At 33.8% G+C, this 19,282-nt stretch overlaps 1 protein-coding gene across 4 annotated transcripts in view; it reads right to left on the bottom strand.

The window, feature by feature from the left end:
• Window positions 1-790: 790 nt before the first annotated feature.
• Window positions 791-19,282, bottom strand: part of LOC149798858 (acetylcholinesterase-like) — a 78,868-nt gene continuing 60,376 nt past the window's right edge. For all 4 annotated transcript variants that reach the window (XM_089957764.1, XM_089957766.1, XM_089957767.1 and 1 more), the window contains 2 exons: window positions 12,366-12,559; window positions 791-7,237 (listed from right to left, as the gene is read on the bottom strand). In XM_089957764.1, coding sequence (XP_089813890.1) covers window positions 7,098-7,237; window positions 12,366-12,559 — 334 coding nt within the window. In that variant the 3' untranslated portion in view covers window positions 791-7,097. The remainder of the gene's footprint in view (window positions 7,238-12,365; window positions 12,560-19,282) is intronic.

A 19,282-nucleotide genomic window follows, 5' to 3' on the forward strand; every position in this document is an offset into this window, starting at 1 on the left:
CGCATAACCACACTCTGATTGTGCTCCATCACGTAATATTATAGAGTTCGTTAATATGAAACGCATAACCAAACTCTGAATGTGCTCTATCATGTGATATTATATAGAGTTCGTTAATATGAAACACATAACCAAACTCTGATTGTGCTCTATCAGGTGATATTATATAGAGTTCATTAATATGAAATACATGACCAAGCTCTGATTGTGCTCTATCACGTGATATTATATAGAGTTCGTTAATATGAAACGCATAACTACACTCTGATTGTGCTCCATCACGTAATATTATAGAGTTCGTTAATATGAAACACATAACCAAACTCTGTGCTCTATCATGTGATATTATATAGAGTTCGTTAATATGAAACACATAATCAAACTCTGATTGTGCTCTATCATGCGATATTATATAGATCTCATTAATATGAAATACATGACCAAGCTCTGATTGTGCTCTATCACGTGATATTATATAGAGTTCGTTAATATGAAACGCATAACCACACTCTGATTGTGCTCCATCACGTAATATTGTAGAGTTCGTTAATATGAAACACATAACCAAACTCTGTGCTCTATCATGTGATATTATATAGAGTTCGTTAATATGAAACACATAACCAAACTCTGATTGTGCTCTATCACGTGATATTATATAGAGTTCATTAATATGAATCACACAACCAAACTTAACAGATGCCTCCTCTAATGGAACAATTTACTCTTATCACGTTGGTTATTCCCCTTGTTATCACTCATGTTGACAATAATAAAAAGTCAACACAGCTTGAGAAAAAATAATTTTATTAAAGATTCATCGGTAAAAAGGAAACACCAATAAGTTTACAACATAAAAAATCAATAGTCCAGTTAGAATCTGTACAAGTGATAAAAGTCCTGTAATATGATTACACTTTATATGGTTCGAACGTTAAACTGAACCCCTCGCACATTTTAGGGCAATTGGGTTGGAAACATGTTTTGAGCACACACACTAGTTTTCAAAGGCCCATTATTTTCTCTTTTCACGTGTAGTATAATATACATGGTCGTATATGTCTCCTTTGCTCGGTACCCTATCCAGTTCTTAAATAAAGAACAGTACTGGAAATATGCCACATTTGACAAATCTTGAATATATCTAATGGACTGTTATTTTCTATGAAAATGAAAAATATATGTAGGTTAGCTGCGCAGAAAGAATCTGTTTAGCAGAGGAAATTAAATGTAGATACATTTAAGTGTTTGAAAAATAAAACCACTCATCGGTTTCTAGTGTCTACAGTTCCATCAAATTGTTCATCTGCAGTCAAAGTTCTCTTATTTATATATTTATAAAACGTTACAATATATGTGGTAATGGATCAACTACTGAAAATTCAGATCATTAAATATATATGATTTAATTTATTTTAATAATCGAAGAACTTCCGCTGCCTATGAAAAATAAAATGCTCTAGAAGGTAGTTGACGTTTGGAGGTAGAAACTAACTTATTGCACAGGATGTTTTGAACCTACCGTTAATTAGGTTACCAGCAGATTATGTACAAACTATACTGAAAAAATGTAATCATAGTTCGCTTCTGGTAGCTTCTAAAAACCATGTCCAAAAATAATTAACAAATAGGATAAATTTAGACCTAAAGTGATTTTGGCCCACAAAATGTTAAGCAAAGAGAGCAAACATCAGTACAAGAAGATAATCTTTATTATGATATAAAATTATAGTTACTAAAATGAATAGAAGGATAAACAATTCTTGTTCTCTGTTTTAAATTATTCTTCCTAGGATCTGCTTGAGAAATTAGTATCCTTGTCCAGCCAGATAAGCCAGATTTTGCCAGGTGGAAGTCACAACTTGGAAGAGTGGGATCCAGTATGACCGCTGTTACAAGCACATCTCGTGTACCAGCAATAACAACTGTGGCCTCACCTGGAGTGAACGTAGTCACTCTGTGAATATATAAATCTCACAATACAATAAATTTGTTGTGACTAACTTATCACAATATACAGTACAGTGCCAACATGGAAATATTACCAAGGGATCAGCATATTTTACTCCCTTTTAAATTGCAATTGCCAGAAAGGGCATACTGTGTGTATGCTAGAATGTATAAAGCCAGAGAAATTTTATGTTGTCATCAAATCCTAAACCTATGTTAATAAAGCATAACATGTGGTAGTAGCACCCTTGTTTGCTTGTATGGGTGTAGAACTAAGTGACTGCAATTCTCAAATTTTATGATTCTGCCGTCACCCAAAGTGCCAATGGTCAAAGACATTAACTTTAAACACAAAATGCAACAAAGTCACCGTCGATCAAAGGAAACTAAGTTTTTAACTAGCTACGTTATCAACTTATGTGTGATTGTATTAATACATGCAATATTTAAAACAATAGAGTTCGCTGATTGGCTGACAAAATGAATGTATTGTACATTAGATGTCGCATCACAGTAGTACTTGAATATAAACAGCGATATATCAACGGGCAGTATGTTTACAGTAGTTACCTTCATGGGTGTTTCCCAGCAAGAACTACGAGGGATATCAATTTCATAGTTTAGAAAGGTTTTACTTGCATCTTGGGTTGATTGTTTTTAACGGTACTCTGAACACATTATTGGCAATATAGAAAAGGAACGTAAGTGCCTTTCCCAAAAACAGGTTAGCCCCGGCAGGTATAGAACCCGCGACTGTTGTGCACTATATTAACATATACATCCAGTGGAAACGACGTGGGTAATATGTGTCCAAGCCCTTCCTCACCCTTTTTTGTCAGTTAAAGTGAATTTGTAATTTTAGGAATTGTTTGTTGTGCATTATTAAATTTGAAATATGTTTTAGCCATGTTAGATTTTAAAGCAAGGTATCATGGAATAGCTTAATAAAATTCAGCATAGTGTATTGTTTTAAGAGCGTTATTAATAACACGTGTCCCCAAAACCTATCTGTCGTACATTAGAGCACATAAATGTAATATCGTCAATTCTCGACTGTACAAACGTGGAACTATACGATTATAATTATTACAGGCTAATAAAAGAAATATTCAGTTTTTCAAAGACATGTATTAAAAATATTGCATTTTCCCTTTTTTGTTAAACGTCGCACATCTACCCGGAAAAAAATGGACCACTGCACGAGGTTACATGATCACGATCAGCTACGTTTTGCGTTTTGTTTATGTAATTTGGCAATTAATTATTGTTTGCATTGAGTTTCCATCATTTTCGACTATTTTCTCAAATAATTGACCCATTTTATTTACTGACTGATCTCTCACCGCTCTGGTACAGATACAATGATCAGTCGACGAAGATTTTAGAACATATCAAAATGCACACACTTGCCAAGTTGCATGAATTACATGGGTTCCAAAAATTGATCCATACCGCAACACTGGACTGTTGTACTACATTTCTAACACAAATCACATTCTCCTAACTGTACTCAAAACGAAATTAATGTGATAGTTCCTAACATACATTATTTTAACAAACAATATTTAATCCTGCGTCTTTTGGAGAACTTCAATTAATTTGTTTCCCCCGCATTATGATTCCAAACAATCAGTGACAGAACATTAACACAGATGCAGCTGCATCAAAGCCAGTCCCTTCAGGCACACTGTACACCGTACGGAATAGACCCAGCTAATTAGACCAGACCATCGCAAACAGAAACGCAGAATCTAGTTAGTTCGACAGAAAAACGTCCATCCATTTCAAACCAACAGAAAAAGTTGTTTCAATGTGACTGTAAATTTCAATTTTAAGCAAAACTAAACGAGATTTATTTTTGAAACGAATGACTGAGCACGCCACCAAATGCAAAGGTTGCTGGCGGTGCTATGTCGGTAATACGACTGTTACTGTGTATTGCTGAACTCACAGTTGTGTATTTACTTTGGAATCCAGCATAAACTCAATTATTTTGTTTCTTGTGGAGTGTTCTTTTTATTATTCAGCCTTAGGTAGAAAAGCAAAATGAGTATATAATAAAAAGGTTACATTTGTTTTGGAAAATATGAACTCTGTTTTTTATGAGTAATACTTCACTCCTAATGTTGCGCAGTGTCGCTTAGAAAACAATCGTTCATATTTTCCCATAGAAAAGCAGTAATCTATAATTGTTTGATTATTCAAGGTTTAATAGTACGTACGCAGGGTGCAAGAAACCTATGTCATCATGAGTTAAATACAGATACTTAACCTAAGCCTAGAAAATTTTAAATAACATGCCACAGTGACCTTAATTTGCTTAATTTGCTATATAAGGATAAATTGTAATGGATGTATAATACAGTCATCTAACAGTCTAATATAAACAGAAGTTTCAGAAATAAACGTAAAAGACATAATTTAACCAAAGGCAGTGAAACTTGATATATGGGTCAAGGTGAGGTATGTTTGTAATGTGGGTGTAATACTTACGAAAATCATGACCGAGTTTCATGACTCCACATTTCACATTGGTGTAAAAATACTTTGTGGTCACGACCTAAATGGAAGAGTGTTCAAAAGCAAGAATTTAAGAAATCAGTGTGCAAAGTTAGCCGCCTTATCCGACTCTGTAAGAGGTAGATGGTAAAGAAACCCACTTCAAATTGTTCCCAAGGTGGCAGGAAGAAAAAATAGTTTAGATGCACTGAGTGTACATATATTTGTACGTGCCTCTATTTGTACGGACACCGATGCTGGCACTAGGATTAATACAAATGGTCTCCTTTACTTCGTAGATTCAAGCAAAGGAGATCCGAATAAGACAAAACTGCCAATCAGACAAAATGACCTTAATGGTCTTATTCGACTTTATTGGTTCATGATGACAGTATAGTAACGTGGTAGACACAGATTTGGAAATATAATCTCCGATAAAATGGTTCTAAAACACTTAAACTAAATTTAAACAAGTGACACTGGTGTTGCCTTCTTGACATCTTTCTAACAGAATAGTTGGTTGACACATTTGGTTCCGTATGAAGCTTTGTGTAGATTTTCCACGGTAAGTGTTTCCGCTCTACAGTTATTATGTACTTCTGAGAGAGGGACATGTATAAGGTGAAGCTGTGGATAATGGGGAGAATTTTGGAGTACCTCTATGCTACTTTCATATATTGTGACAGAATTTATTTACGTGTGGCAGTTATGGAAACTATGCGGTATAGTAGACAGCGATCAAAAAGGTTTTTTCCCATGTGCTAGAAAAATGAGCTTCAACTAGTCCAAAGTTTACTAACTTTAGCAGTTATTAAAATAAGGATAATGACTTTTGCCAGAGTAGACAATGCCAGCTTCTGAAAGTGCAATAAATGAAGTATAAAATACACAAGAAGTGAGAAAATGTTACCGACTGGTTTTTTCTTCTTCCAATTTACCTTTGAAGTTCAGCAAGTGAAAGTGACCAAATGGAGCTAGCAGTCTTTTGAAAGGTGCACATCTGATGTTAAGCCACGCTGGATATTTTATATCTCAAATCACACTCATCAATCATGCACCAAACTAAAGGTAATTGAAAGTTATTTTAACAATACCTAACCTACGCATGTTTCTTATAACCATGATATGGTATTCATAAAGAGGAAAGGTATTCGTGCTTGTATACCTCATGTCAAAATGGGTCAAATTCTGTACAGGGTTTGTTTTATCTTTAGTGATGACCGTCATATATGGTGGCGGATCGGTATCATTCCTATAAAACGAACGTTGATTGGTTGGTTGGTTTATCATTATTTTTAGTCCATTATTGGCTCTATCATGCCGAGGAAAACAGAGCTGATTGCCGTCCCTAAGGACACACAGAGGTAGCCGACTCTGGAGAGTCTGGGCCAATATCGAATCCACAACACTTGGATTATGAGTCTGATGTTTTACCATGCCTCTATGCCTCCATATTCAACTGAAAGTCCCTTTACCCAAAATACCGTCAGTCAAGTTTGAGAACACTTAGTTAAATGTTTTCAAACTTTAGCAACAGCGTTATGTCCAATATCACCAACGGAAATAATCTGCATAAATATGGAAGCCATCTTTGTATGGACGAAATCTGTCAAATTTGGTGAAATTCTGTAGAGAGGTTCTGAGCAGAAGTCGTTAAAATATTTGAACATATTTTAGTAGTGATGTTCATATTTTAAGGCTGAACGGCACCATTTAGCAAAAACTGAAGGCCCTTAATGCCAGGATGCTTTCTGCCAATTTGTGTCGTTTGAAAAGTCCTCGAAATGCGTTTTTTGTGTGTACATTTACTAAAGCTGGCCATATTTAGAAGTGGATAGACATTTTGAACCAGTGTGAACACCTTTTTATGCCTGGACGATTTCTGTCAAATGTGGTCAAATTCTCTTGAGCGGCTTTTAAGAAATTCTCTCTCTTTAGTAATGGTGGCCAGATTTGATGACGAATCATTTGTGCAAATTTGAATATTCTTCACGCCAGGATCCATACTTGAAAAGAGGAATTGTTTACGGACGCACGACAGACACAGGATCAATCTACAACTAATTTGACCTTGACTTTTTTGTAGTCACTGTCTAAAGCGTGATGAAACAGTGTTCTAAGACCGTTTCTTCTCAAATTCAGCATTAGGGATTATGATTAACTGTGACGACTGTACGTATTGTACTATTATTAGCATACGATAAGAGCCAAAGTTCACTTCACGTTTCTTAGAAGTCAGGTTTCGTAACCTCAGGTTATTGCCTTTCGGGGCAATTATTACTGACCCTCGAAAGTCCCAAAACGTTGTGTGACGTAAAAAAGATCAATGTTCATATACATTTAAAAACGTAGTGATATCTTGTTATATATATATATATATATATATATATATATATATATATATATATATATATATATATATATATATATATATATATATATATATATATATATATACAGTATATTTATATTCAATACTAGAGTAATTATCTACTGTGGATGATGGTATGATTTACCTACGGACCTGTATATGCAACCTGAGTGGACTTCCGAATATGTACAATATAAATTAGATAATTTTCTAGAAAATATGAATAAAGAAACACTCAACATCAATGTAGTGGGCAAAGGGACAGTAAAAGACCCATCTATGGCCCCCCGCCACATGCTTGTCTCTTCTCCTGGTTCCGGATAAAGTGCTCAAACTGGGATCTCCACTCAACGATGTATTTTGTGCTCCACTCGTGAAACTGTACCTTCCATTCCCGCTCCATTTCAGACATGTCCGCTGCAAGTGAAAGCATTTACATCTACGTCTGTAAAATATATTGGTGAAACCAGCAAAATAAATAGCTATATCTATATATATGTAAAATACTGAACGCGTCTAAATCAGGACAATAAATAGATTCTATATAATAAATAGTTTCAATATTGTATTATTATTTTTGTTTTGTTTTGTTTCTTCAATTCTTTAAGCATTGGTGCTTTATTTTTCTGTGTCTCTTCGGTATAATAGGAATTTTTAAAATGTCTGTATACTCAGTTTTTCACCGCGTAGTTAACGCCTTGTCAGTTTAAGAATATAGATACATTAAAATACTTCTAACCTAAAATCAATATATCATTTCTAATAAAAAAAAATTCACGTCAATCTACAGTGAGAGTTTTTTGCTTTCTTATCAATTATAATCAATATTTGCAAATTCGCCGTATGTCGGAAGACATTTTACAAATATGAAGACAATATGAAATTGGTTTACAAAGATCAATATTGAAACCTGGGATGAGATATTCTGTTTGCCAGGTAAAATTATCAATATTGGAAACTGGTGTGAGATTTCTAGGTTGCCATGTAAACTTATCGTAACATTAAAATAGCTTAATAAAACACTTACGTGTACTGTATTTAATGGAATGAATGTAACTAGCACAATGTAAACCTTTGTCCTTTCTTACATCAAGATCAGTCTAAACAGGTATCTTAACATATAAAAAGCAATTAAAGAATATGACAAAACATGAAATATAACAATCTAGACTTTATTCCCCCATATTAGATTGAAAATTCTAACCCACTAAAAATCTATGAATTAAACAGTAATAACAAAAGAGAGGAATGTAAGAATTAAGACTATTTTCACATTCCGTATACGTTTTCGCTTGCCTTTCATAAGAAGAGTTCCATTGACGCTTTCATTAAATACGAAGAGGCCAATTGTGCACTGTATCTTTCAGTTTTCAATGACAAGATTGTGTTTTTCAAACAGGATGATTTACAACAACAACAAAAACCTATGGAATATATATGCATATCTTTCTTTCCAAGTTTCTTACGACGAAATAAGAAAACTCAAGGTCATAATCCATTGACGCCTGCACATATCGACGCTTTTTTAAAAAATCCCCCCCCCCCCCGTTATTGCACAAAAGAAGTGATGCCAAATTTACTGAAAACTGTTTTATTTGTGACATTTCTTACTATTTGTTATCTTCTATAGTTTTATATTTATGATCAGTAGTTCCATACTGAAACTGAGTGGGCCTGTGCAAATAGACACAATAGGAAAATATGTCGAAATATTATTAATTACCATATATATATATACAGAGAGAGACAGAGAGAGCAAACGTTTGTTACATGCAAGTATATCTTACCTTCGTTATGCGTTGATGACGGCGACCTCATGTCTATGGGCGTTAGTATTCGGGTTAGAAAAGTAACTATGATGCAATATTCTAATAAAGATTTTGTTAAATTGATGCAATTTTGTTCGGGCATGTTCTTTCAGGCGGTTAGTTCGTCTAAAACAGAATGGGCGTGCAGAACGGCTGAGGGGAGGAGAATATTTCCCTGATGATTTGTTGCATTTGAAATGAAAGCTTTTAGACAGGAATCTCCGAGTAGATATAAAATTGTATGAGCCCGCCATAAGGCAGAGCGTATGAGATTCCCGTCAATCTGTTCGCTATTTCATCGGTATTGATTTCGAGTGTCAAAAGGTTATGGGTCAAGGTCACTACGGCTGAAAACGAATATAGGCTTCTGCACAAAAATTAAATTCTCGAATTTCACCAGTATTTGTAGATGGATTTTTTTAGTACAAGTAAAACCTTTCGACTTTCATTTGGGATCAAACGATCAAAAGCCAGAACCTCTGTGCAAATAACTTTTGTGTTACAGTAAGTTCGTTAACCAATGTTTGTTTATCGCTTGCACTTACGGTAAGAAAGAAAGCTATAGATTTTGGGTCTAAATGTCAGTAATCTCCAGCGCCAACCATGCCGTCCTAGTGCGTACATATAGAACTATTAAGCACGAGGCTGGCGTTTACGGTAGTTTTCTTGAATTGTATAGCTATTAAGCACGGGGCAGGCGTTCACGTTAGTCTTCTTGAGTTTTATAACTATTACACACGGGGCAGGCGTTCACGTTAGTCTTCTTGAGTTTTATAACTATTACACACGGGGCAGGCGTTCACGTTAGTCTCTTGAATTTTATAACTATTACACACGGGGTGGGCGTTCACAGTAGTCTTCTTGAGATTTGTACCTGCATGGGAATTAAACAAAAACTAATACATCATTTTAGAATAAAAGGAACGTTCTATGAAATGATAAGAATGAATTCACATACTGAACAGGCTTACTTTGATAAGAGGAGAGCACACCTCTTTGCAATCAAAAAACATAAAATAAAACAAGTGGATTCAATTAATAAATTTAATTTGAATTAGGGCTAGCAGAAAACACTTCAAATTTTTTTTTCTTTTTAAAAAAAAACAAACAGGAACTGATTGCATTGTACTATCTTTAGGACAGAATATACGTTTGTTAATAGATCAATTTCAGGACAAGGAGTTTCAATAGGCATTGTATATATATATATATATATATATATATATATATATATATATATATATATATATATATATATATATATATATATATATATAACGATTTGAACCAACTAAGCTCAGAGAAATCCTTTCAGCTAAGATTCTTCCGGTAACGCTAATCGTTTGCCTATTCTTGGCCTATGGTATACCTTTCTGATTGCATATATATGAACATCACATCTTCATGTGAACCTTTTGAATGACCGTGGCTTCAAGAACGGGCGATTATTGTAGTTTGTGTATGGGGACAGTTCTACACACATAACGGACGTTTATTGTGCATATAAAGGGACAGTTCTAGTACAGCAACAAACATAACGAACAATTGTTGTTGTGTATATAACGCAACAGTTGTAGTACAGCAACACACATTGTTGACGTTTGTTGTGTATATAACGCAACAGTTCTAGTACAGCAACACATATTACGGACAATTGTTACTGTGACAGAACGGACAATTGTTACTGTGTATATAAGAGGATATTCCGGTGCAGAAACACAGATTGTTGGTTGGTATATAAGGGAACGGTTCTAGTACAAATAATATACAGAACGGACGATTGCTGTTGTGTATATAATGGGGCAGTTCTGGTACAGAAACATACATATATACAAGCAGTTTTCATGAGCGGTCGCCCATCTATCCCAGCCTTTGTATTCGTTATAAAGTTTTCAATTTAAGTGATATTTGTGTGAAATTGTATAATTGATGATATTATTTTCACATTGCAGGGGCTTATTTATCATGGCCTTAAGTTAAAACATATATAATTTTGATCAGTATGGTTTTATTCTAGGTCTTTGGAAAAGACTGAGTACAAAGAATATGTATGCATACTAGAGAGAAATTCTTCCAGTATTGCTCTCAGTGTGCTAATGCTTACACTCACACGGATCCCAATTTCTCTGATGTGTAGTGATGGTTAATGAATTTTATATTCATAGTTGTTTATTTGAAACCAATATAAGCCATTGTTGCCTGACGTACGAGTACGACGCACGACAGATGCAGAACCATACATTACATTCAACTGGCTTTATAGTCGATGGTTTCAGAAAACCAGATATTTTTCTTTTCGGGACTAATCTGCCATATCACTAGAATTAGGAGATATTTCTGAGTTACAGAGAAACTAAAATCTTCAAACCCTGACACAAAACCACGTTAAGTTCATATCATGTCACAGAAACGGTTAATCACCCTGTCATAGCTTGTCGTGATCAAACTTTTGTCATAGTGAATTTTAAATTGATTACAAAGTTCCATCGCAATATAAATGATTTTGATAAACTGATTAAATAGTTACATGGCAATATAACTGACTTGGGTAAATTGATCATATAGTTTCATGACATTACAAATGACTTGGGTTAATTGATTAAATAGTCCATGTAAATACGGATGATCTGGGTTAATTAGCTGTATAGTTCCATGACAATACGGACGATTCGGGTACGTTTTCAATACTGTACCTTCTGTATACGTATTTAAATACTAAATGTGCATTAGTAGATATATAATAATGTTTGATCACATTTTGTTTCGTGATGAATGAAAACAAACCTTAGTACAGATACATATTAGTCAAACTTCAGTTAGTAGAAACTACTGAAATCAAACATGTCACCAAGACTAATACTTTTCTGTTAACTTTACAAGCTTTTCCGTAGACGACAAGCGTGGACAGCTTCTATATCGTGTTAACTCATCTTTTTGTAAAATGTATTTTATAATCAATTAATATTTTGAAGTCTATTTCGAGAGTAAGAAAAGCAAAGTGAAAATAAGACTGTTTGATTTCAGAAGAATATAACACACGTCGTACAGCGTGAGATTATTGGAGTATTATTCAGTCAGTAAGTACATATTTCATCGACCCATACTAACAAACTATATGGTGTTGACGTTGAGCACTGCAATGTTTTTGTAGCAGACGTCTTCCGTTTTCGTTTACTCAAGTTTTCTATTTTTAACAAAAAGCATGGACTGAGATGTTTGTGAAGCGATGAAATTAGTAATTGACTTTCAAGAGTCTGTTTTAAGCTGTTTGACGATTATCAGTTCTTAGAGTCTTACGATTACATGAATCAGTAATAAGCAACACGCCCATGACGTTGCCAATGTTTGCAATTTTACCAAAAACGGTTTTAACATTAAAAAAAAAATACCACGATGACGTACTAAGCAAATGTTACTACACTGGACTTAAAATGTAACCATGTTTTATTAAGAAATTTCAAGGCTCACTGACTGTCAGGACTAGACAGATTGTAATTACATGTGGTGTACAAAACATATTAGTTTTAGCCCAAGGCATAGAGAAACAAATTTGTATACCATGCGACATTCGTGTGCTAAAAATAAAGAAAAATTATGGCACTGATGAATCTACCGACTGTTGCTTTGGAGATGCATGAAACATGCAACTATCTGACATTCATGTTAAGATTTAGAAAATAGTTATACAGTTTACAAACCTATTAACGTGTTATTTGACCACGCCTTGAGCACCTTACCTGTTTTGACGACGAGGTCTGGCAAATAGTGTTTCCAGAAGGCACACTCCTGAACACGCGGTCCAACCCCTGTGTCCACTGTTGTATCTCCTCGCCTTAAGTGCTGATCATTTAGTCTCAGGTAACGCCGAGAAGAGTTGGTATATAGCGGCCATTCGTTGACGCTGAACTCTCCAGGGCCACGATTAGGGTCCCTAAGACAAAACAGAATTGTCAGAAAAGTGCTTTAGATCGTACTTGCATGACAAGCTGATCTACACTGTCTGTATGAAGATATTTTGTCTTGTATAAAGATATTTTGTCTGTATAAAGATATTTTGTCTGTATAAAGATATTTTGTCTTGTATAACGATATTTTGTCTTGTATAAAGATATTTTGTCTGTATAAAGATATTTTGTACTTTGTCTGTATGAAGATATTTTGTCTGTATGAAGATATTTTGTCTTGTATAAAGATATTTTGTCTGTATAAAGATATTTTGTTTTGTATAAAGATATTTTGTCTTGATAAAGATATTTTGTATTTTGTCTTGTATAAAGATATTTTTTCTGTATAAAGATATTTTGTATTGTATAAAGATATTTTGTCTTGTATAAAGATGTTTTGTCTGTATAAAGATATTTTGTCTGTATATAGATATTTTGTCTGTATATAGATAGATAGGATGGTATATAAAATAACGCTTTCATGCTTTATAGAGCACATGAAATTGATTCTGCATTTAATTATGACAGTCAGTTGAGTAAATAAGCCTTATATAATAATTATGCATCCCCTGTGGGTTTTTTGTTATTTTTCTGAACGTGCTCTCGTATATATAAGACCATACTTAAGTAAATTCAAATTTATCAAATTTGAATGTGTGACGTCTGTTCTCTCAGTTTAAATTGTATAAATGATACAGACATTTATATAAAAAAGTTATAAAAATATAATAACTTAGATGTTTGTACAAATTTGCTAGTCCATGCAAAGATACTGGAATCATGGTTTAAAAAATGTAAGAATATAAATGTATTTACAAATTTGGTGGTCCTTGCAAAGACAATAGCATTATCCTGTTTAAACTGGTCAGCCATTTTTCATAGCGGTGAAACAAATTTTCAAAATGTTTCTAATATAATCCGGACATCCACCATATTTTTCCAAAAACAAAAAATACCTGCCATCCTATTTCTATCATCTAACATTATTATGGAGATAAATAAACCACAGGCTCACTGTTTTCTTAAATAATTTTTAAGGCAATTGTCTCAGAGTTTAAGGCCACTGGCCGGGTGAGATTGGAAACACTGGCCTAAGAGTTTCTTTTAAAAGAATTGTCAGGACATGTTACCATTATGTAATAGGCCAAATTGACTCATTTGTACTCAAAAGTCTATCCTATTTAAAAAAAAAAAAAAAAAAACGTTCCACAAATTTCTCAACGATTCATTTTGACCCTAGACTATCCACATTCCCAATCACCAAACTTCTTGTTCAATATCCACTGAACTAAAACAACCGGACCCACCAAAGAAATATTAATCATTGTAACCAAATTACAGGGACACTAGTAAATACGCTATACATGTAAACGCCTCCAAATCATGGCCTATGTAATAGACAGGGGTAGAAATTTCTAGACACGCTTAAATACATATTATTCGTGGTTACACTACAGAACTCGTATGCTTTATAAATTAGTTATGTTGGCACCCCATGATTCCGTTTCAGCAGATGCTGGTAAAGAGTTGGTGGTGAAATTACGGGCGTAGTTGGTCTCGCTGTCTTTTTATGATAACATTATATAACTTCTCACCGCATGATTTGTTTAAAATATACATCTGCCTTACGTAAAGTGTGACGTCTGGACTTCTTCACCGTCTTTCGTCCGAATACCTGTCTATTTGTCTCCGTAATAAATACGTGTATAGTTTTTTTTAATACAGTCTATAAAAGTGTTAGATTTGAATTACAACTAATATGTCGGCTAGACACGTCAATTTAATAAGCGTTTAAATGCACACATATTACTAACTTTTTGTTAAATTTATTGACTAATTAATCTATTTTTGCGTTATTATTATTGTTATTATTATTATTATTATATGTAATTTAACTATGCCTTAAACTTGACAACGTATTTTATTATAGGCTAATATCTCAATCGATTATTAAATACAGGCAATCAGCCATCTTCACTAGATAAGGTTCCGGTATGAGAACCATATGTAGACGTCGGCGTATCGAGAATATATTTATGTGATTCGGGTCTGTGAATTTAATTGGATGCGGTGGCAAGCCATTGCACCCAATCAAACTTAAGTTGTTCAAATTGAACAATGTTCCTACATGATCGAGACAAGGGGAGAACACAACTTGAATGGATTGATAAATAAGCAATTTTCTACAGTCGGTCCGTGTTTGTGCAAATATCTTTCACTCCAATACACCTATAATGGCTTCACTCTGGTACGAAGTCATACTTTTGATGTTAAACTTACATAGTAACATTTTTAAGTCATTTGCCTACACCATTTTCGGCCGATGCACAATGCACTGATGTTACATGCTATAGGTTAGTTGGCATTACATACTAAGGAAGACAACTCATGAAATCCAACAGATGTCGGTAGGACAAAGCAGTAAAATATCTGTTCGATCCGCGAAGGTAAAGATAGAGTTATCATATCGGAACTTTGGCTAGTGAAGATGGCAATCCACAAACATTTAGAACAGCCTTTCTAGGTTTGCTCAGTTGAGGAGTGCCACGTGCCAAGTTATATTCGATCTTTAATTTAATCATCATTTTTAGTATGTACAATACAAAACTACCACTGGTGTGCATTTCCAACGAGCCTGGCATGCCAACGTTGGCACTCGTGCCATAGGTTGCTCATACCTTATGGATTAATGCTTCACGTGGTAGGCTCCTACTCATATGTCAAGCAATATGGCCGCGCCTGGATGCAGAAAGTAGCAATTTCGTGAACTGTTCTAAGAATGGTCATTTCATATATATATATATATATATATATATATATATATATATATATATATATATATATATATATATATATATATATATATATATATATATATATATAGATAGATAGATAGATAGATAGATAGATAGATAGATAGATAGATAGATTGATAGATGAGAATTAATTGCTAGGTCATCACGCGAGTGTGTCTGCTACACACGAGTGCATATAACACCGACTGAGTAGCATCATTCTTTGGTGATGTGTGCTTAGTCGTGAGGGAATATGGGCTCGTGGATGTGCAAGGCGATGGGTGCCGTTTACCCGCGGACCTGTGTTCGAATCTACGTAGAGTACGAAATGAAAATCCTGTAAGATAGTTATATTTGCCACGCTAGTTTTAATGTATGTGGTATAAATATATGTCAAGTACTTTGCAACTACCAAGGCCAAAGCGCAACGGCGGTGTACAAATTTAGTCTATTAAATCTACTACTTGATATAATTTCACGAAAGAGACTTTTTAAATCAGAAAATGGATGTTAGGAGTCCCCATGGCGGACAAATCACAAGACTTCAATGGATATTGAGGGGGAATGTTTTATGAGGGGATGGGGTATCTCATAAATCCTAGCGTCCCGTTAGTACTGTAAACACGTAGCAATAGTTATGTGTAAATCATTAGATGAGACAGATTGAAGTAATAATCCAGTTGTTTGTTTCAGTTGTGGAAAAAGTGGGTATCTTAATATATTGGAACGTCGAACATACTACACATGATCCAAATAAAATGAAATCTACGAAACTTACATACCTGAACGTGAATAAAGACTGTAGCAAGAAAATCGGTGTTCTGTTATAAGAAAGTAGATTTCATGCAAATTCTTTAATACACAAATGCTAGTCTGAAAATTGTACATCGTAATTTTTCATCAACATTTTAATAGAAAAAATCAGTTATAGGTAAATGGCACAAAATTTGTACGACGCAATAATACTAAAATCTGAAGTCGCCTTTAATTCACATAGAATCGGAAACAAAATTGAAATACAATGAATTTGTGAATAAATGTAACCAAAGAAGAATAGTTGAAAATAAAGCTACAGACTCGTGCAAATAGGGCTAAAATGAAAGTACTTTTGTACAGGAATGAATAGAAAGTCGTCAAGAGCATTTGACTGATTTGATGGACACTTTTTAAGAATAGAAAATCATCAAAAGCATCTGACTGATTTGATGGACACTTTTTAAGAAGAAAAAAAAATGGAACCGGACTTACGGAAAATAAATACGATAATGTAGATAAAAGTCTGGACTTCTTATCTATAAAACTTTGGATAGATAATAGCGACATAATAATTCGAGGAAGTGTTGATGATTTGCACGACGAAAAATCTATCAACATACCAAACAGAAACGAAATAGAACGGGAAATTCAAGAACTGTATGAAGACTTGCACACGATAGAAATTTGAACAAGACAGGCATGGATATAGAATATGGGTTTTGAAACAAGTAAATCTTTTAACGTTAGGCATCGACATATTTAGACAGCTTGTAAGAAATTACTGCGTTGATTTACCAAACTAGATAAAACATGAATGTATATTCCCTCATTAAATTGTAGCATACATCCAAGACCCACAACCTTGACACCGTATCTGGGGTTGAAAAAATATAAAACAGTCTGCCTTTAATATGTCAGATAGTGACAATATATGTGTACCATTCATAAAAGTTAAATTATAAACCAACAGTATAGACTACATAAAAAATACTTCGATAAATATAAGCACTCTTTTAAAAAATTGACCAGTAAACACAGGAGATATAAAAAGATTGAAACTCAGTTTAATACATGCCAATGAATTAATGTAACCAGTAGATCAGGATAGAACTGAACATCAGGACGGCTTTCGCTGAAGGCTCTCATCAGGCCACGCTGTCTTCTCTGGAACTGTTTCGTAGAAATTTGTAATGCCAATCATAGTAACAAATGAGAAAGGAAAGTGACATAAACATGTAAATGATATATAATGAAGATAATTATCATTATTGTGGAATAAAGGATTTATCAAATTGACATAATGTCAAAATAACAAAACGAACGACAAAAAGCACTTGTGCAATAAGAGTCATAGCTCTTTTAATTCTGAACTAAAATGTGCAGAACACTAAATATGATGCAATTAAACAGCGACCAGAATTGACAGAATGCCAAAATTTGGTTCTGTCTGTAGTTACATTTAAAGACTACCAAAAAGCAACTAAAAGTCTCTTATATTTTGTGAAGGTATTCTTGAGCTGATAAGTAAATGCAGACGGAAATCGGACGCGTCATGGACAAAAAAAATGTAACCACACACCTTCCGTATTTTGTCTTTACCTACAATCTTTTAAAAATCTCACAAGAAATATGAGCATATAGTTTACAGTAGAACAGACTGTATAATGTAAAAAACAGTGCGAATATTTACAATGGATCTCTATTGATAAGAAACTCTGGTATAAGACAAAACTGATGATAGGAGATTACTATCGAAGAAGGACTGGACAGGGGGTTCTTATAAAAAGAACGATAAAATTTGTAGGTAATTTTCGGTTTATAGGACAATCTCAAGATAAAACTTGACAAAATTAGAAACAAAGCTAAATTCACAAAAGCTAGTCAGTGTTGTAGATTTTCAGAAGGACGTTACAAAAGGTGATGAAAAGATAATTATATAGAAAAGACATTTATCCATATGAATACATAAATTAATTTTAAAAAGTTAATGAATTTGTCCTATCACTAAAATAATTAAATGTTGATTCAAAATCATCTGAATAAGAACTTATCGAACATGATTTCCAATATATTAACAATATTATAATAAATTTTAAATTAAGTTATTATAGTGACCTACATGACTATGTAAAGAAAGATATTGTAATGTCATGCGGTATTTATGAAAAATTCCGATCTGTGTATATGAACAAAGACAAACTAGATCCATAACATTAGTGCACCAGAACTAGCTCACAATACTGCTTTGAAATAACTAAGCAGAGTTAGAACTGTGAACTGATTATGGCATGTTTCTTTCAACTACTGAATCTGGAATCAGAGGAGGATGTGCATGATGCCGAATAGGTATGCCAAAGCAAATCGTGAGCGTTTGTGGGAAAGTAGTCTTAATGTGTACGCCAAAAGCCAAGCAAGAAATTATTCAGAGGAGAATATGGTACATAAAGGACAAGGTCATACATTGTGTACCTAGACTGTAACAGTTTGTATGGATGGACACTATGCTAACCAATGCCTGTAAGAAGTATGCATGTAGTGTGTTGTCAGGCAACCTCAGTACTATGGTGGATATATCGTGCCACTCAAAGGTAAAGTTCTAAAACTGTAAAGCAGATTGGTAAAATAAATGTAAAAACGAATTATTTGTCGACATGAAATGTTTCATGGGCAGACGAATTTTTTTTTTACTAAAATGAATGGAAGAAAATACAAATGTCTTGGAGTTCAATTGGATAAATTTGCCAGAGGTAGTTTTATAAATGCCATCACAATTGCAAAACTATTAAACATTATCCAGAAAAACGAATTCCTAATAAGGATGTTTATCCATATTACAAAATAAATTAACAGATGATGGAAAAAGGTGCAAAAGTTTCAGTGGCAAAACAAAAACATCTTATCTTTCGATCACAACTAAAATTTGAACCAGTTATCAAAGTTGGAAAATAAAACTAAAACAGATATTCACGGCTGTATATTCGACCAAAAGCCATGGCTGAAGCCATATTTAGAATTTAATATAACTTTCAAAACAAAGCAGCTGACAAAGTTTCAAAAAGTCTTTTGTAAGTTAATGGAAAATTGTGTCTTAGAAAAACAGATTGAAACTTTAAGAAACAATGTAATAAATGAAAATTGGTATGATTTCAAAGAAGAAGA

Source organism: Sinohyriopsis cumingii, chromosome 5 (genome assembly GCF_028554795.1).
Source record: "Sinohyriopsis cumingii isolate HCF-2022 chromosome 5, ASM2855479v2, whole genome shotgun sequence".
In the NCBI taxonomy this organism is placed as follows: domain Eukaryota; kingdom Metazoa; phylum Mollusca; class Bivalvia; order Unionida; family Unionidae; genus Sinohyriopsis; species Sinohyriopsis cumingii.